Raw genomic sequence first — 20,596 nt, 5'->3', positions numbered from 1 at the left:
CTTCACCCTGCCTCCTTCCTAAGCAAGACAAATGAAGGAAGCCAAAATGCTGGTCAGCAGATTTCTGGCCTGGGAGCTCCAGGCAACTGCACACCATTTCAGCCTCTACTTCTGGGTGGACTTCAGGGATTTCCATTGCAGTCAGATGTGGTAAAAGCAAGCTTTACTGGCACTGATCGCTTCCTGCAAGGTTTCAGAACCTCTACCCCTGGGCTTGCCCTCCTGTTTTTTCACCCTGGCAGGTCAACTTGTCAACCAGAGGGCTCCACGGCAATGCACTGCAGAACTTCCTGACCACAGGCGTACCATCTTATTTCATGGGACATGCTGCAAGTTCTTCGCAAAAGCTATTTACCGTTCTCCCGGTTCCCATGTTTGGCTAGGCATCGGACCCTCCAGGGCTTTCCTCAGTTCACGAATGTTGTGCTTTCAACAATGTACTTTTAAACAAGATTAAAATAAACACAATCTAAGTTAAGAAGCTGACTCTCACCGGTGTCCATCATTACCTTTCGGTAACCTTGCTCTGCAATTACCTTTATAACACATGGGTACCTATTGGTGCTAGTTCTGGGACCAGCATTGGGCTGAAAACTTCCAGGCCCTCTCGGTGACCTTCTCCCAAAGCGACGGAGGAACACCGGTGCCAATGTCCACCGGGGTGGTGCGGCGTTTCCGCGTCGTAGCGAGGCAAGGAGGAGCGCCCGGGGAGACGCCCCGCGAAGCCCCGCTCCACAGACCACGCGGAGAGCCAGGCTCAAGCGACAGCCGGGCTCGCCCGCTCCCTGCCCGCACCGCCGCCGCCGCTGCCGCCTCGCTCCTCCCCTGCGTTCCCGCACACCCTGCCTGCCAGGACGCCCCTCGCCAGCGCCGGAGCTGGGGCCGGGGCCGGGGCCGGGGCCGGGGCCGGGGCGGGCAGCGCCGCACGGGCGGCTCCCAGAAGCGCGGCGGCCCCGGGCCCTGGCGCGAGAGCCCTGAGGCGGGCGGGGCGCTCGGCGGCAGCCGGCGGGAGACGAACGGGCCCGCCCCCCCCTCCCCGCCGGAGACACGCGCGCACGCGCGCGCGCTTGCGGCGGGCTCCCGTCGCGTCATGTGACGCCACTCGGCAGGAGGAGTCCTCCCACTGCCCCAGATGGCGGGTCGCGTGGACAGCGACAGACGCGCCCTGTCACGTGGGCGTCACGTGACGCCGTCCCGGGACGATGAGGTCAGTGGAAGCGAGTCACGTGATCCTTGCCTACGCGCAGTGGGGCCGAGCGCAGATGGCGGACGCTGAGGCCGAGGCGGCTCCGCGGCCTGAGATGCAGCGGCTGGTGGCGGCGCTCCGAGCCCGCCTCTGGCAGCTGCAGACGGAGCTGCGCGAGCAGGAGGTGTCGGAGGCTTCGTCCCGGGCCTACTGCCGGGGCTTCTGCCAGGTAGGGGCCGGGCAGGGATGGGCCGCGGCGCGGGCTGCAGGCCGGGTGCCGGGCGGCGGGGATGGGGCCGGGGCGGGCCCGACCCGACGGGCCTCCCCGCCGCGGTGCGCGCCCAGCGCCGCCGGCTGCAAGGGGCTCCCGTTCCGGAGGCTCCGCTCGTTCCTCCGGAGCTGCCGCGGTGCGGCGCGGGGCTCGCGGCGGCGTGCGCTGCTGCCGAGCGGCGACGTGCGCGCCTTGCCCGAGGGGCGCCCCCGTGGGCGCTGCGCTGCCAGCCTGGGGCCGGGCCCGTTGCACCGAGGGCGCCGCTGGCCTTTGGGCTGCGGCAGCGCCTCGGGCCTGGACAGCTGGTAGCCCCTGGGAGGTTCTCTGGGGCAGGCGGGCCGCACCGCGTTTTCTCAGCGCGGTCTTGGCTCGGTTCCTAGACCTCCACTTTCCTGTTCTTTACCTGCCTCGGGATCAAAACTACGTGTTCCACCTTGGTTGAGATCCGCTGTGGAATAAGCAATGCTTGCTGGTTTGTGAAGGCCTGCAGTTCACTTGAGTCACTGAATGAGCTTCTGTGGTCCAGCAATCTTGTCTGAATACTTGCTTAATGCAGTTCAGGCTAAGGATCAGGAATTTCTGAATCGAGACAAAAACTTCCAGAAGTAAAGCTGAACTTGATTAAAGTCGAGTGATGGAGATAACTTATTCTTAAATAAACTCTTTCAATGATTAATTAGTTTTTGCTTCCCTCACAGCATCATTTGCTGTGAGCTGTAAGGTTGAATAATTGTTGGTAGGTTGCTGGGTTGGGGAGCTATCCCTGTTGAATCTGAAGATATTGTGGTTTCTAAAATAAAAAATAAAAATTAAAAAGTCTGTTTTATGAGCTAGTTTAACCACACCTCAGCTGATACACCCACTGTATTTGAGTGGTGAAAAATCAGATGCCAAATGAGACCAAAAAATCCCACTGGTGTGTTATAGATAAGTGATATTACCCTTCACAGTTTTCTATTTGACATCCACAAGTTGTGTACTTTGTCATACTGTTCTGGGAGGATGTTTAGCTCATCACTTACCGAAACAACAGAAGGAGTTTATTTGTTAGGTTTCAAAACTCTTGCTTCTTAAACTGCAGGATGCTGCTGCTGCATACTGCTATGTACGTCCCAAGTTAAGCATGCTGTTAAGATCTGTGACCTTGCATTTACATGGAGCCCAGTACAATGCGTGTGCCTTTCTCCATGTTTCAGGTTTTGCTAAAATTGTTTCCAGTGGAATTCATTGTGTCAGAACATTGAAACAAGTATTCAGCTAATGCTTAGTAGAGGTGGTCAAGATTATCAGCATACGTAGAGGTCCAGTTGCCCAGATTAGTTTGGTACAGATAAAGCTTTAAAGGTACTTGATCAATGGAGTTTGATGGAAGACAATTCTGTTACTTAAAAAACAAACAAAAAAAACCCCAAACCCTGTCCCACAAAACATGTAGACCTCTTTAGGTCTTTTGCTGTTATTGGATGGTAGTCTTGTTTTAGAACAGTGTGATGGATAGCACAGATAAAAATGAAAAAGATCTGTCTTGGGTTGCCATCAGTTTGGGACATTTCTGATTGTCATGACTGTACGCCAAGAGATACAGTGAAAACCATGAAATTGCTAGTCTGTCATGGAGCGACTTCAATAGAGTACGAATTTGTGATGTCATTGTGCAATCAAACCACTGTGCTTGGGATGTAATTTTACATTTTGGTTTCCCCTTCTGACTGGGGATGTTTGTTGCACAGAGTTTCAGTGATATAACTTAAAAATAACTTAAGGTCTGCCCCTAAGTGAAATTTAAGGAGCTCAACTTAACTTTGTATTAATGACTTGGAGGGTACCACTGGTATCTTGTCATAAGCTTATTAAGCTACAGTAGAACATGCCTAGAGAGAAGCTGAATTTAACTGGGCTTAAATATGATCTTGGGAAGTAGCTGTGATGAGAGTAGCCGAAATGTTTTAGGGCAGCAATGGATTTGCCATCCTGTGTGTACACCTGTGGCACAGTCCTGAAAGGTGCTCTGTTTTGCTGTGGAAGTTACCAAGGCTGTTGGGACACAACAGACTGTGAACCAAATTAGTAGCTTTCCTATGCTTTGAGCTGTCTGTGTGTTATGTTTTACTACATGTAAACTTGTGCTGCCATGTGCAGCTTTCCAGCAGCTCTTCCTGGGAGTGGTGCTGGATGGCATGATTTCCTTGAAGATCCCTATTTTTGAGCAGGGGAGTAAGGTTGGTGTCCAGGATAACACAACAAAGAAACTCATGAAGCCTAAATAGTGGATTGATTCTGCAACTTAATGTTGTACAAGCGTGAATGCTTTTCATATTCACCTTAGTAAAAACATGTCTGTTGGGGAGCTCAATATGTACCCAAACAGCCAACTAGAATGAACAGTGTGACTGTGTTTGAGGTTGCGTTATTGTGAATATGAAGAACAGTTATCAGTAAAGCAGAGGTTGTAGGACATCAAAGCATCCCATCTGCCAATACCCAGAACCTGTTGGCTTTCTGAAATTATTAAAGGTGACACAGTTGAGGACTGTCAATTGCAATCAGGTATGTTTAAGAAGAGATGGAAGTTTTTTTTCTTAAACAGAGACTTAAAGCTGTAATAACAGGTCAGGCGACTTGGACATGTTTAAATTGGTTCTGAGAAAAAAAAGATGCTTCAGAAGAAATGCAGCTAAGCAGGTATTCCAGCATTGCAGGACATGAGAATCTATGCAGTGTCAAGGACCTAGACTGGTCTGTAGATTACGGGGTAGGTGGATGTGCATGGCCTCTGCTCTTCTCACCCCACTTGCCAATTAGATATGTTATTGTAGTCAAAGGAAGGAGGAAAGTCAAAGGAGTGTAAGTGGATGTGTGTTAACCAGACTTAAAATGTTTAAATACTGTCTTCAGGTAATTAGACTCAAAGGTAGTAATTGCTTATAAAATTGTTACTTAACTGTTTGTTAAGCATGTAGATTATATATTTCTAACAAGTTAAAAATTGTCTAGTTTTATCTTGTATATAGAATGCCAGAAAAAGTCTATAGTGGACTACTAAAACTTCTACTTATATTGCTTGTGAAATAACAGAAGGGCTTTTAAGAGCTTCTGTAATACAGTTACTGCGTTTTGCTTATTTGTCAGTATGCTAATACTAATAGCATAATAATGTTCAAAACTACATACCTTTGAAGTTCAAGCTATTAATAAGTCTCTTGCCTTGAATCTGTCTTACACACCGAAACCATCATTGCTCATCTATTTGGGGAGAATTTTCTGATAAATGGCTACTCAACAAATTGCTAATATTAGCTGTAAGACTTTGATCTCAGCACTAGGATTGTACTCCAGCAAGGGTGCAGTGTTTCCTAGCAAATTTATTTAATCTTAGGAAATATTCTACCATGTTTTATGGTTTACACAGACCGGATAATTTATGATCTAAGTGTCTGTCAAAATAATTGAATACTAAATTTGGCTTTTTAAATATATTGGTTTTAATGGATGTATTTTTAGAAAAGTGCAGAGATTTGTATGTTTGATCTTCTATTTCTGTAGTCGCTATGATGATAGTGTTACTGATGGATTTACTAAACAGTTGACTTTATGATAGTCATCAGTTGAGTATCTCTAGGGATTACATCTTGACAGCCTTTGAATGTAATTTAATGCTTTTAATGCCATATATAATTTGAGTTATATTATCAAATCCTTCATTAATCTGTTAGAGAAGCACTTAGACTGCTTAGTTACTACTCATTCATTTCTTTTGCTAATGGTCTTTGTGCTGTGTTTAAGGATGATTTCTGTAAACTTTCAGTCTTCCCTTCCCCCACCCTCCTATAAATACTCTTTGTAACTATTAATATTCTGTGGGTTTTTGGAGAGTTTGTAACTTTCATTCACCTAGGATCTATATTACTGAGTTCTAAGAGAATAATCTACAAAACAGTCCTGATTTTTACTAATTCTCAGATTATATTTTTAATAGACTTTTTTTTTTTTCTTAAATATCACACATGGTTGTGCCAGTGTAGTGGATGTCTGCATTTTTTTTTTTTTTAACCCTAGGACTAGCATTGTATAGTTAGATCACTGACATAACACCGAATAGTTCACAAAATAGTGTGTAGCTGGCCACTTATTTCTTGCTGTGTTGGAAGTTAGGCTTCATCTTAGAAGTTTCTGGCCATTATAATGACTACACTTGGTTTTAGTAAGCTCATTGTAGGGTCTGTTCAGTAGTGTCCTCCTTCCAGTCATAATCTGATATGATCATGTGTTTGTTTAAGGTGTTAAAATAAATTGTTTTTTCAGAGTCCCAACTTGAAGTGAAGTAATTTGAAGCCTGATAAGACCTGATCATCCTCTTAGGACAATTTGGCTTGTACTGCATTACAGGGTGGGGCACTCTGAACTCCCCCCCCCCCCCCCCCCCCCCCCGTGCAGTCTTGGCCCTAAGGGTTCCACAAAGCACAGGTGTTTTCATTGTTTTTTGTTTTCTTCACAGCCACCTTAATCAAGATTGATACTTTGTTTGGTGTAGGGAGGGTGCAACATGAGAGAGGGATTGTAACTGGTAAGAACACAAGCATAACTGGTCTGGAGTTGTAGGAGGGTGTGCAAACAGAGAAGGAATGTTACTTGTGAAGCAAGCTGTCAGTAGAGCAAGGGTGTCCTTAGCTCAGTGCCCTGCTTGCTCTCGATATTACTTTATAACCTGCAGGAAAATAACATGGTAATGTAGTGAAGTTTTAAAAAGGTTGGGAGATACTACTGTTGTCCCTGTGCTGATTTTTGAAACTTACTGTGATTTCTCTTAAAACTGGCTAGATTTTACATTGCTTCTTCAGTACTATGCCTGGATAATGTAGGGTTGCTATGGTCAAGTGGTAAAATCTAGGATAATTTTGCACTTGAAAAATGACTACATAATGGTCTGATCTGGGTTTTGTATCCCCTTCTAATGGCATAATGTTTGCTGTATGGGTAATGCATGTATCTTTAAATACTACAGCTGGAATAATGTTCTTAATCTTGAACTTCTTGCCTATTTTTCTGCATTCTCACTAGTAATAAAGATTCCAGTATTACATATGTGGTTCTGTCTCCATGGCAGTTGTACAAAAGAAGCTGAGTGCAGAACTTCTCCCTGAATTTTAAACTTAACAGTTCACATTTCTGCCAGTTGCATCTAGCTTGCTCCTCAGTAGAAATTCTGATAACTTTATCAAATTAATAAAATAAATGAGAATATTTTTAAATCAAAAGGAGAACTTCTGTTGAGGAGAAAAGCTATCATTTCTAAATCTCCTTCAGAGTAAAAAGTTTTTGCTTCCAGAATTCTTCCACTGTATATGCTTCATATTGCATATTTATATTTGTTTTTTAGACAAAAATGTGTTATGAGAACTTCTAATGATAACCTCATTTTCTTTCAGACACTACTTCAGTATGCTGGCAGTCGGGGTGCATCGGAACATATTTTACCTTTTTTGGAAGTATATCGAATCTCCATCCAAAGCTTTGCTAATGCACGACCTTACTTGACTACAGAATGTGAAGATGTTCTTTTGGTACTTGGCAGGCTAGTGCTGTAAGTTTTAAGTTGGTACATTAATATTAAAAACAAAAGAAACCAAAAAAACCCCCTGTACTTTATAAATGAAAGGGCAAGTTGTTGAAATAGTGTAATACTTAATTTGACAACTGTATTTATGATTATTATCTATTAAATGTCTTTAGTACTTTTTTAATCATACCACAAAAATGTACTTGAGCATTTTGTTAATTAATGTGAACAAGTGGTAAGGCTTTGTTCTTCTCTGTTTGGGTAATCGTGCTGGGATTAGGAAGGTTCTGTTCTTCCTTAAACAATCTGAAAATTATTATTTTCTGTAGAAAAGGCTTAGTGTGGTCCTCATAAAACAGAACCTTTAATATTAGACCTTCATGCACGGATTAATAAACCTGTATCACTTGTTCTGCAGTTGCTGTTTTCATATGTCCTCTCACCTGTAATGCAGGGTAGTTCTGAACATGTCCCTTTCTGAAGAGGATAAGCTGTTCTGTATTTATGGCAATCTAAGTTGTGTGTGTGGGCTGTTGCTATAGGATAACAACACAGATGATTCAACCTGAGCTCTTTGACTAGCGTCTGCAGACATGACTTAAAGCACAGCAATTCTTCAAACAAAAGAGAGGACTATTTTACAGTCCATCAGCTAAGTTGGAATAACTTGTAGTTCCTCAAAGTCTGTTTTAAGTGCAAAGCAGCTATTTGTAATTGAAGAGTGTAGCCTGAGGGCTTTCACATACATTGGAGTATAATCGGTTACTACCCTTAGCCTGAGAACGATAACTTGATGTGCTGGTCATTCCTTGCTGGTAAGGTTTCATTCGAGGGGGAACGGTGAAGATCTAGAACCTTGAATATAAAAATCATCGTAGAATAAAAGTAATTCTGTGACAGTTTTTCAACGGGCTATTTTTTCTTTGTTATCAGTAGCTTACTTGCTTTGTGGTCTGAAGTCAAGTGTTCTTTTCTAGAAGGATTTTGTAATGAATTCCTGGGTCAAATGCTTTTTTTGTAATGTACTAACTTGCAATATAAATCAACAGCGCAGAACCAGATATCTCCATGTGATGCCTTGAATTTTTTTTTGGAGTTATGAGAAATATGTGAACTAGGAGTGATTTTTTTTTTTTTTTTTTTAAACCTTCTGTCAAGAAGAGAAAACTCATGAAATAGGAAAAGTCTGTCTTAACTTCTTAATATGGAAACTGAAGACTTTAAACTGCTACATCATTTACCTGGTACATAATACATATATTTTTGACAAAATATCTTAGTTGCTTTTGCAGACTGTCCCTTTATGGATAGAGTATTCTCATCTTCATCTTATTGTCATCAATTAGCTTGTGTATTCTGCTGTTTCCTACTCCTGTCACTTAAAGTTTGCTTTTCACTGTCTTTGTATGCAGGTCATCCATAACTGGAGAACTTGATATATATCTTGCCACTGTTATATACTTTGGGGCAGGAATCGCAATACTGTGTCAGAATTGCTTATCAAAATTGCTTTTCCCTTGTTGAGAAAAATCAGAATGTTCCACTTCTGCTAATATGGTTTCTTCCATCTTTTGGTGTGAGGGGTTTGTTTGCTGTTGCTTGTGTATTCAGAAAACCTTGTGGTGGAGGACAGTAGAGAGGCTGACTTCCTGGAATCTTCCCTGTTCTTGTTATGATTACATTTGAGAGGAATCTAAAGAATGAGAGACAATGAGTGAAGTCGCAGATACAGTGAGGTAAATGGCATACCTAGCTGAACTCTCCCATGTTTTTCTTTTACATAAGAGTTTCCAAGGGAGGGAGAGAGAAGTTAGAGCAGGTAATTAAAGCTAAAAATTAAGTTCCATGGGGAAGACTATACCTTGTTAGGGATGTGAAAGCATACTGTTCCCATGTAACTGTGATTTTTGGGGAGACAATTGGGTTACCCGCAGCCGTTGTACACGCTATGTATTTTCAGACTTGAACCCTGATGAGAAATGAAAGGAGCAAACTTCCTGTTTTAAAGCAAAAGTGCTCTACTTACTATTGAAATCCTCCTTCCCTTCCAACATCCCTCCTGGAGAAGGGGGGAAAGAACTTCTTCCTCCTGACATCCTTCTCAGCAGGGTAAGCCAGTAACGCCAAAACTCAGTATACTGTGGCTTTCCCTGCCACCTGATCAGGTCAATTGTGCGTTCACGATAAATCTGACATGTAGAGACTGCACACCCACCCCCCACCCCCCCACCCCCCCCATAAGAAACATGATGCTGATGCAGTGTGAGACCTTGTTGGTCCACTACCTAACCTTAGGAAATAAAGGAAAGCTTGGAGTGGTTGCTCTTGTAGCTTACAGATTTGAGAAATGATTGTCGGGGAACAGGAATGTTCTTGGCCATGGCCATGAAAGGACATACCTGCTTTGGTCAAGTAGAACTCAGACTGCTTGTTTCCACAGCCACAAAGCACAACACGTTCCCCACACCCCCCAATATTACTATACCAAAGGTATTGCCTCTGTAGAAGAATTAATAAAGAATTAGCCATATCAAAGGTGTCTTTCGTCAATATTTGGTTAGCTGGCTAGCCTCGTGAATCTTAGGAAGCCCTTGAAGCTGATTGTTCACTTGAGCTTCTGTGAGTGCTTTTTTTCTGAGGGTACTGGGTGAGGGGGAAGGTGCCATTCATGTTACCATCAGTATGAAAATTTTACTTCCATCTGAAAATGGTTTATATGATCCTAAGATTAATAGATTAAAGTTAAAAAAGTAGAAAGAATGATTCCTAGTTCACATTGTATTTGCCAGTAGCTAATATTTGACTGCTTTCTACTTTTTCCTGTTTGCTGTGATGACACTGGTCTGAAAGGGAGTTTACCATTTCTGTATCTTCGAGAAGGTATTTATATGCTTTTTCAACCATAAAAAGAGAAAGGAGATCTGAATGTCATCTGGTCTAAATAGAAAAACTGGATTCAATTGATAAGACCAGTCTACCTCAAACTTCTTGAACTGTATCTCACCTACTGTTTGTACTTACTGAGTCTAACACACCTTGCTTCCAGGAAGAGTGTGCTTACTTTCCGTAATGCCTCTGTGAGGAGGCACATGTGACAGCTCCCTGCTTTGTCTATCTAACAAAGCATTTCTCAACCTTAATAAACTGTTGTAATTTGATTTGCTGACTTGCATTTACCACTCTGCTGTCTTATCATTAAGAGCTAACTTAACTCTTAACAAATGCAGGACAATTCCTGGCAACAGGTGAACTGTTCTTGCTGATAATCTGATGTATAATTAGTCATCTTTTTAACTCTTTAAGAAGCTTTGTATAAGAAAAGTTTTCTAATACAATCTAAAGATGAACACAATTATGAAAGCTTTTAAAATGTACTTTTAAAAATTTTTCTTAAAACAATAGTGAATGAGGTATAAAGTGATTACAGAATAATTGTATGCAAATAATATGTTGATTTTTGCCTAGTTATTCCTTCCAAAATAAAGAAATTCAAATCTAGGAGACCTTCTCCTAAAAGATGTTTTGAAGTTGAGTTTGAAATGAATGATTTTTTTAATAGTGGAAGCATTCAAGCACCCATTAGAGTTTATCTGCAAAAATAGTGATTAAAGTTTGGAATTGAGTTTTGTGTAGGTAGGTATTGTGGTGGTACTGGTAGAGTGGGGTAGAAAGGCTTGACTTCATGAAGTGATCCTGGTATTTTGATTTGTGGTCTTAGCCGTGATACCTAAATTCCGTTTAGTTGCATTACAATAAAGAAGGAAATGGGCTTTCAGGGTTAGAGGTGTGTTTTGAAGTATTGTGTAATAAGGACCAAAAAGAAGAATTAAGCTAAACGGCCATTCCTCCCCCTTGCCAGTAGGGAAGGCTGGCTAGTCTTTATGCAGCTGTGTATTTGAGTCAATTCTTATAACAAAAATTTAGGCAATTGACTTAGAATTCTAATTATTTTTCTGCCAAGGAAATTGTAATTGGAATATCCTAGGTATTACTTTTGCAGTTGTGCTGTAAGTTGTTTTACATTGTAGCTATACACCTGGAGCTCCAGATTTCTCATGGAGTGATTTCCAAACTAGAGTGCTTGGGAAAGACTGAGTAAGACTTAAGGACTTGCAACAAAATAATTTTCAGGACTTGGTTCAGCTCAGTCCTGTGTTCAGGACTTGGTTCAGCTCAGTCCTGTGTTACAACAACAGACGATAACTCTTGAGGCATAAATTCAGCCCTCTTGTCCTCATAGACTGTCATCTCACTCTGTATATACAGTGCTTTGAAAATCTAATTTCAGATTTTGTAGAATGTCCAAGTACCACCTTAAGGGTCAAGTACAGAAAAATTATTTGTAAAACCTTGCTTTGCCATTTTGTTTAAACCTGGTATTTTATATAACCAATAGCATATATATATGAAAAACTAATATTCTAGAAAAAGTATTTCCAGGAATTAGAATAGATAGGATTGGTTGACGTTGTTTAAGTCTGAAAAATGAGGTGTGCACCAAAAGACTTTTCAAAAAGCACATTGACCATGAAGTTTGCAAATGTTTTATTTGATCAAAAGAGTATCTGTATGACATGCATGAAAACCGGATACACACCTAGTGATTTTTTTTTTGGTTGGGGTTTTGGGGTTTTTTTGTTGCTTATGTTAAAATAGAGTTCAGCTGCTGTGAGACTTTGTAAAGTTGTTTTTGATAGTCTAGTAGCAATCACCTGGGTCTAGACATCTGGACCAGTGAATTAACTTGTATTGCCAGGCTTGAGTACAAGGGAAAAGTCCTGATTATTTTGTAACATTGAGACTTATGACAGTTGGAATATCTGATGATCCTGTTGCCCACTTTTTCATGGGCATAGTAATGATTGAGATTCTAGTGCCTGATGATGTGAATAATTACTGAATGACAGTGATGAAGGCTATTGTATTTTCTGCCTACCTAATAGAAGTGTTTAGAGCTTTTGCAGGTCTAAGCCTCTATTTAAAGGAACAGGATTGGGCAGTGAAGGCAAACTTCTGCAATGTGAAAAGGATGGCCAGATGATAATTCAGTATTTTTCCATTTGATTTTGTATATGTATGTGACTGCTGAATCTGGCTAAAAGCTGATTAGGCATAGCATTTTGCAGGTAACTGTTCAATGTATTTATCAAAAGTCAGGAGGAAGGGGGAAAGGAAAGTAATTTTACTTGGGTACTAAGCAATTTTGAAACTCATGTTTGCTTTATGGTCATCTCTTCCTTTTCCCCTTCCCCAAGCTCAGCTCTTCTAGCTATGGTAAGACTGAATGTGTTGTCCTGTCATTCTTCTATTTAATATTTGGGAGTGGAGGTTTTGAAGAAAAAATAGCATGAGTTGGAACTATCTAACAATGTAGGTGTAGCTTATAGCAATTATTCATTTATTATATGTGGAGTTTTAAACCAATTTTCTTTCCTTATATTGTCATGATTTATGAGAACACTTTTGCTGTATGTAAATCTTGTGAATCTGTAGACAGACTGTCATAGTTAACGCATTTAGTTTGATTAGGTCAGTTGTTCTGTGCAGCAGTTGGGGTGAACAATATAGGCAGTAGTCGTGCCATTGCTTTGTCTCCTAGAAAACAGTGATTCCTGTTCTCCAAGTCTTTTCCCTGAAATGAGATGGATGTGCTAAATACATGCAGTTGTTTCCTTTTTGTTTCTGAAAAGGGATAGCATTGACCTGATGGTCTAAATGAGGGAATGTCAAGTAGGTATTGCTTCCCCCTCGTTCTGTATTTGGAATCTGAACTTACGTATGGAATGTATAGGCCTCAAATTTGCAGGATATTTCAGAGATGTTAAAACTTTCTGAACCCTTCCCACTTCCCTGAATTTTCATTTGGAAGACATGATACACAGCAGAAGTTCACATGCCACTGTGATGGGGGTGACTCATACTAACATTAAGCGTTGATACAGTTGAAAATGGGATGTAACAAACTTTCTTGGGTACAAAATCAAGACTGGGTGACTAGTGTCCTATTTTTAAGCAGGGCCTTGGCTTAATGAAAAAAAAAAAGGGGGATGTTCTCCACCTGTGTTGTGTAGGTAACTGAGCTACACAAATACAGGAGCTCCCTGAATTAACGAACTGGGAATTTTACATCTGGTCTGTTTAACTCTGACTTTAATCTGAACAGCTTTGATATGCATATCAATGTGGGTGGGGTTTTTTTGGTTTGGTAAGCTCTTGAGCTTGTTGCAGTCTGCACCATGGGTATTTGAATGCTTACCCCTTTGCTATCAAAGATTCATAAGGTGTTTCTAGAAATCTATTCTGCATGTCCATTTCTGTGCTGATGCACCTCTTGACATAGCTTCTCAGTCTGTTGCTTTTAGGATAGTTAGGGATCCATTTTCTAGGTCTGTTTCTGTGCTGATGCATGTGTCATCTTCTGTCACGCTGTTCTTCTTTAGTTTTATTTTCTTACATATGTCAGCACTGCAACTTTAAATTAGGTAAAGCTGGCTTTCATTTTCATTCTAGGCAAAGACACCATGCTGGGTTCAAATGAGTTTTATTCAGAATAGATATTAGGATTCCCTTATAAGAGGAAGGAGCAGAAATTCTGTAATGCAACGTTACTGAGCCACGTTGAACACACTATCTTGGTTTATAATAGTAGCTGCAATCGTATCCTAGCAAGATTGTGCATTGTAAAAGGAGCACTCTTACTATATGATGACTTGTGCCTGATTCTGGGGCTTTCTGGCCTTTAACTAATTTGTGCAGTCAAACATGTTTCAATGTTACTATCATTTCTTATCTGAATGCTAAGTAATATGTGCCACAAATGTTATTTAATGTAACAAAAGAATGTGTTCAGGTAACTTGCTTACTTGCCTCTTACTTTTCCAGGAGTTGTTTTGAGCTACTGCTTTCAATTCCTGAAAGTGAATTGCCGCATGAGGTGTGGTTAGGATTCCATCAGTCCATACAGGTAAGTGTTCTGAATTTTTTTCCAATTTACTTTTTTAAAAAAAAAAGCTGCTGCTGTGCTCCTCTTCTTCTGCTCTTCTCCTGAATTCTACCTGTCCTGCCTTGCTGTTATCTAGGCAGCAATAATTTCTGAGCAGCAGAAGACTAACTGCAACAACAGTATTGTTGCAGTTAGGCCCAACAGCAGATTTATAACTACATGATCAGTGGCAACTGCAGCAAGAGAACCGTAGCAAATCTTGAGCTGTCTAATGGTTTGTGCGAGAGAAAGACTGTTAGATGGAGTGATACTTCAGTAACAGCTCTGAAGTATTACTCTGAAGATGACTGAAAAAGTTTTTGTGGACATGTGAGTGGCAAGTTAGTGTCTATACCTGATTTGAGAGGGATGAAAATAGTAGGACAGGTGGTTCCTAGAAGTGTTTGTTCTGAGGTGGTGCTGAAATAAGCTCATAATACTACTATTCCTACACTCAAATGAAGATGGCTACTGTAGACTATTTAGCAGGAAGAGATGTTTTTAATGTTTTAGTCTGGAGGTAGTACCTGGTTGTCTGCAAGGACTTCTGTTCCTTGTGCTGAAAGACAGGAGTGGTAGTCTTGCTGTGTTTATACTAATAGACCCTTCCAGGATCAGGGACTGATCTGTTGCTGCTATTGCCTGTTCTGGCTTTAACTGTGACTGAAGTTGGAAGCTAATATCGGGTGTTACTGAAGTGAAGACTTTGGCAGGAAGTAGTTGGAAGGAAGTGAACTTAGACCTTGCAGCTGTCCTCGTGCAGACCTTATCACTTATACCCCTATGACTGGGGATTTCCTCAGTCCCTGAGGCTTGGCAGCTGCTGATGCTGCTGCAGTAGCTCTGAAGATGCAGGTGTAGAGGTTCTGAAGGAACTTCTTTTGTTTCGCCTGCAGTCAGGGAAATTGCAGGTGTGGAAACTCTTCAGTAGACTGAAGATGAAAAACCTGGTACTTTAAACTGGGAGAAACAGACTAGTAAGCTTTGTAGTCCTGCTGGTAGTGGAAGGGACAGAGGTGGTCTGTGACTGGTGACTTCAGGTGTGGACAGACCTTCTTTTCCTGAAATACCATGGAATACTTACTGTCATGGCAACCCTAAAAACAGTTGGGTGTGGCAGGTACTTGGCAGTAGGAAGAAGTGCAGTAAGTGCAGTTTAACTCCTATAGTCTTAGTGGTGTCAAAGATTTGTCCTTTATTTTGAGTGCTGGTGCATAAGTCCTGTGACTCCCTTAGTGACTACAGCAGATCATAGTGGACATTGCAGCACCCCGGAAGCAAGTTTGAAGGTGTATCAGTTTATTTTGACAATACCCAGCTATGCCATCTCTTACATATAATGTGTAGCTAGCTAGCCATGGTGTTGCAGAGGCTAGGTCTGTGCTCCCAACCCATTCATTTGTGGGGATGCCACAAATAAGGGTGGTCAGCCACAGGTTCATCTTTTGTGTAAGGGCTGATGGAAGAACTTGAAACTTGCTGTTTCCAAGGTAGCTCTTAAATTTGCTAATCTAGTCATCATTGGATAAAGAGGGGTGAATCATAGAATACGAGGTTGGAAGGGACCTCAAGGATCATGTGGTCCAACCTTTCTTGGCAAAAGCATGGTCTAGGCAAGATGGCCCAGCACCCCATCCAGCCGAATCTTAAAAAAGTATCCAATGTTGGGGAATCCACCACTTCCCTGGGAAGATTATTCCAATGGCCAATTGTTCTTATTGTGGAAAAATTTTCCTCTTGTGTCTAATCAGAATCTCTGCAGGAGTAACTTGTATCCATTACCCCTCTCTTTTCCATGTGACTCCTTGTAAAAAGGGAGTGTCTATCTTCTTTGTAGCCACCCTTTAAGTACTGGAACATGGTGATAAGGTCTCCCCTAAGCCTTATGAGCTTATCATACACTAAAAGACATATAATAAGTTTGTAAATGAGATGGTCTAGACCTGAAACAAGATGTTCTCTCTTATTCAGAGTATGGGAGGGCATATACAGGCTTTTTCCCATTATAGCAGAGGTATAAAGCAGCTCTAAGAATTCCTAGCTTTTAACTGGAGGGATCTGCAAGGAGAATTCTTGTTACCAAGTAGAATCATTTCTATGATGTAACAAGCATGTGTGTTTCTAGGTTTCTGAAGCAAGTGATTGAGCTTTGATACTTCTGTCAATAGAGAGCAAGTTTTTAGTCAGATGAGATTACTTTATTCAGGCTGAATATGTTGGAAGGAAACTATTACATTCCAGGGTTAGAAGGGTGACAGAAGCCCGGATCTCTTATGTCAACTTTTAGAACTAAGGGAAAATTCAAGATGTGCTGCTGCCAAGTGTAGTAATATACTTGGCTTTTGTACTGACTTTTTTGAAACTGTGGCTTCCAGGTTTAGCACTCATCTAACACTCCCCATAGTTCAGATAGTAAAAGATTTGGGCAAAGCTTATTAAACACGGTAGTACTCTGAAACCTTGCTGAAGAGGTTTGTGGACTTTTACAAACAGGTGCTTCTAATGAGATTTTTGAAGTAGCACTCTTGCAGAAATATGAGAATGAGAATGTTTGTACCCTGTCCTGGAATACAGTAGGAACACATTCGTCATCGGAGAAGAAGAGAGTAACAGACAAGGAGCATGCAGTCATACAGAGGGCAATACGGACCTTTAGACAGGAATCATTCATAGGCCCTCATGTGAGGACTTGTAGGTTTAAAGCCTGTGACCATATTAATGTGCCAATCTCCAGGCAAATCCAGTAGCAAAGCAGTGAAAAACTATGTATTAGCACATGCCCCAGACTGACAGATGTGAATGTGCTTATTCCTTTCCTAACAAAAGGGGCGAGTGTGGTGGCTGAGGAATATAATTCCAAATGTAACTGGTAGTTGCAGCAAATATGGACAGAGGTATTTCTTTCAGATCTGCCTGCAGTAATTGTTGCTCTATAATGATCTGCACAGGTAGTGAGAGTCAGTGAAACTTCAAATAAATTTTCATCCCAGGAGTGAAAAACGTAAGGGCTTGCATTTCAAACCAGCAAGGTGTGGGGACTGTTCTAAAGCTGAAAATGGAGTGTCACTGATGTCCAGCTTGTATACAAAATGCTATCAAAAGCTTTATTTGGTGTCTGAACCTGTTTGCTCTTTCATCCTAAATAACAGTAGTTATGCCCTGCAGTCCCCCATGAGTCCAGTTTTCCTTATCTCTAAGCAAGACCAGAGGCAGCCTGTGCAAAATGAAAACAAGATGTGAGATTGTGTGGCAGGAGTCTCAGCACAGATTTTATACAGTGGCAGCAGGCAAAAGGATGTAGACACAGGTGGGGAAATGCTGTAAATAAAATACAAGTCAAAGGATTGGGGCGGAATTAAAACAGGGCCCTTGATACAGGTGAACTCAATTAATCTGGGGGAGGAACTCAGTGGAGAGGTACTGTGGGGATGGATGTAATCTGGCCAGTTGAGGAAGATAAAACAGTGCATTCAAAGATGGCTTTAGTGGGTGTAGAGATGTATTGTCGTGGGAATTGAATATGGATTGCGGAACAGGGTTCCCTTCAGGCCTTACAAAGAGCATGAATGCTTTCTTTAGAAAAGTTGTGTATTGAGGGTGAACATAAAACGAAAACTTTTGTGACACTGTAGTAGTTGCTGATTGCTTTAAGGACTGAAAAATCCTGGTATCTTCAGTAAATTGTTTCAAGGATTGTATTTTCTCTTTAACTTTGTCCATAGGCTCTTACTATATTATCCTTTCCTGACTTCATCTAGAATGAAATGCTTTGTGTCCCTCTCCTCAGGACCTGCTTATGGTGATGTCCTAACTTAAGGAGATCTGTATACTTAAATTTTGCATTAGATTTCTTCAAAGACTTTTGAAGCATTCGTAGTAGATTTTCGTAAATATTTCCATTAATATTAGCCATATATTCTTCAGGAGGTCCAATAACGAATGGTTCAGCTGAGCATCAAGAATAGAGGTGGAGTGTATTGTCAGGAGTTAGTTACTTATGCTACATACGTTGGTGAATTTCATGTTTGGTATTTCAGTATTGATACCCTGAATCTCAAACACAGTGCTGACTCAGCAAATCAGTTGACTTGTATGATAGGCCCCTTCTTTCTCTCTTGCTAAGGTTCTTCTTTCAGCCCTTAATACAAAGGTGCTGAAATGTGAATGACCCTCATAATTGAACTGGGCTCTGCTAGCTCTATACTGGGCTCTGCTAGCTCTATACTGCCTCCCGAAGCCCTCAGATTAGGGAGGAGTTGCTGTTGGGAAAACATTGTTTACATTGCATGTCTGTATCACAGAATGTCATAATCTGAGGGACAGCAGCCTTTTCAGTAGTAGTAGTACCTCACCCTTGTCCAAGTTGTATGATTTTTTTTTTTTTTGTCAGCTACGTCATTCTGGCGGTGGCAGCAGATAAGTGGTCTATTCTGTCTTTCTCCAAGGCAGTGGCTTCTAGCTCCTCAGAACATGTAGCTCGATAGCAGAGGGACTTGGGATAAGTATCACTAAGAGGCAACAAATCTCAGCTAGTGTAATGTGCCATTACAAAATCTGCTTGTATGGTCTTTGGCACTTGTTGGTTGGCAAGTGCTTGCTGGGGCCAGGATGGGTATAACCCTGTCCTGTCAATAGAGAGGGTGAATTCACACAACCAGGAGTTGGTGTTTCCTGTTCTTCGCCTTTCAGAACTGTGCAGAGCTGAAACTCCTGTTTGTAATTCAACCTTCTTCACTGATAAATATCTTGGAGTTTCTGGAACATATTTGAGTGACACCACTACATGTAATATGTGCTGAGAGCTCTCTGTGGCTTCGTAAAGCTATGGCTCTTGCAGTACTGCAGTACATTTAAGTACAGTAAAGCACTGGTAATTTAAGAGGTGATTCTTTGTCTCATGTTTGTTAAACTATTTCTCAACAGTAAGACCTGGGAATGTCTGAGTTATATGCTTTTATTCAAATGATGCCAGGAAATGGCATGAATTCTCAAGACTTGCAGTAAAATGGTTAAATTTTCATTGATTATTAATGCTTTGTTGAAGCTCTTTGTGAAGAATCTGAACATACAAACAGTACCCTCAAAGGAAATGTAGGCTGATTACCAAAGGTCTTCTGATAATGAGAACTCTTCTGATTCGGCTGCTGTTTTTCTTCAAGAAAACATGCTGTTTAAAAGATGTGGTGTCCTTTCTCTTCTTACAAGTTATAACTGTGAGGAACCTCGCACTTCTTGCCTTTATTTGATACAAACTGATTGGAAGGGCTTTGCTGGTCAGTTCCACCTCTTTCCAAGGTGTAACACGTGCTGAATGGCTTTTCACAGAATGCTGTAGCTCAGTAAAGCTTATGGAGTTCAGTCTTCCAGGTGAAATTTGAAGTCATAGGCTGTTAAATGCTGATGGCTTTTTGGACTTAGTCTTTGACCTGATCTGTGACCTGATCTACACTTGAGACTGATATAGGTTAAAGCTGTAATGTTAGTATATGGGAGAGGAATGCACAATGGATGCTCTGGCAACCTATTGTATTGAAAATACTTAATGCATGGTGCCATACAGTTGAGAGAGGTCAAAAGTAGAGGTTGTCAAAATGGGCTTGTGTTTATTTTGAGGGTAACATACAGTATCCCTTCTACCTGTACACCAGTAATTGTTTTCTTAATCACCCAAATCTGAGGATAAAATCATTTACATAGACTTCCTATGTGATCATAACTGCCATGTACAGAAACTCTGGACTGTGGTTGCATACTTCATAGATATAAATTCAGATCAGTTTGTGTTTTCCACTGACTTTTTTTAAAGCTGTCCTGAGGCTATAACTTGAGCATCTTTTGGGAGCAGCACTACAGACTTCAGCATTAAGTCTGTCATTCACCTGCCTGATTCTACTGGCATGCCATTTAGCTGTGTGTAAAGTGGGGAATTGGTCATGCTTTAATTTTTAAAAACAAAAAAACCCCCACTCCTCCCCTGAGGCTTTCTGCTGAATTTGGTTTCCTGATCAACTTGCACAGGAAGGAAAGACTTGAGAGGAGGAACAGCTGTGTGAGCGTAAGGATTGCTTAAGTGATATTTTCAGATGCTTAAATACAGCCTGAAACCTTTACGTGTTGTACCTCATGTATTAGTCTCCCAGTGCTGTTAGTTAAGAGCAGCTTGAGCTCTAGTTAAGAATATATAAAGTCACTTGCATTGTCACAGTGCAGCTGTGACACTCCAAATTTTTTTTTTCTTTGACCTTTCAGGCTCAAGGCCAGAAATCAATCATTGTAAGCATCATACTTGATTATCTTTGCATCTGCATATTAGCATCAACTCTTGTACTGATAACAACTGATTTTGAGGTGGTCTCACTGATAGCTTACTTGCTAGTTTTACTTTCTTTATAGTCATTTTCAGAAGTAGCTTAGTCTTTAACAATTGATTTTAGTTAGCAGGTATGCTAGGAGCTAAGACTTAGAACACAGTTACAGTAATTATCTAAAACTAAAATCAACATTGCGGCAATAATTGCAGAAAATCTTGGGTACTGCTAAGGAAGATGAGATGGTTAACATTATCAAAACTGCTTGATTGTTGCATTCAGCTATGAAGCT

General features: G+C 41.2%; 1 protein-coding gene across 1 annotated transcript in view; it reads left to right on the top strand.

Annotated features, from left to right (window-relative positions):
* The first annotated feature begins 1,187 nt into the window (after positions 1-1,187).
* Positions 1,188-20,596, top strand: part of RLF (RLF zinc finger) — a 53,091-nt gene continuing 33,682 nt past the window's right edge. The window contains exons 1-3 of the mRNA XM_075522048.1: positions 1,188-1,415; positions 6,884-7,038; positions 13,897-13,978. Of these exons, the coding sequence (XP_075378163.1) occupies positions 1,203-1,415; positions 6,884-7,038; positions 13,897-13,978 (450 nt within the window). The 5' untranslated portion in view covers positions 1,188-1,202. The remainder of the gene's footprint in view (positions 1,416-6,883; positions 7,039-13,896; positions 13,979-20,596) is intronic.

This window comes from Mycteria americana, chromosome 21, assembly GCF_035582795.1.
Source record: "Mycteria americana isolate JAX WOST 10 ecotype Jacksonville Zoo and Gardens chromosome 21, USCA_MyAme_1.0, whole genome shotgun sequence".
Lineage (NCBI taxonomy): Eukaryota > Metazoa > Chordata > Aves > Ciconiiformes > Ciconiidae > Mycteria > Mycteria americana.
The sequence above is the reverse complement of the archived record's forward strand: the minus strand, read 5'-3'. Positions and strand labels throughout refer to the sequence as shown.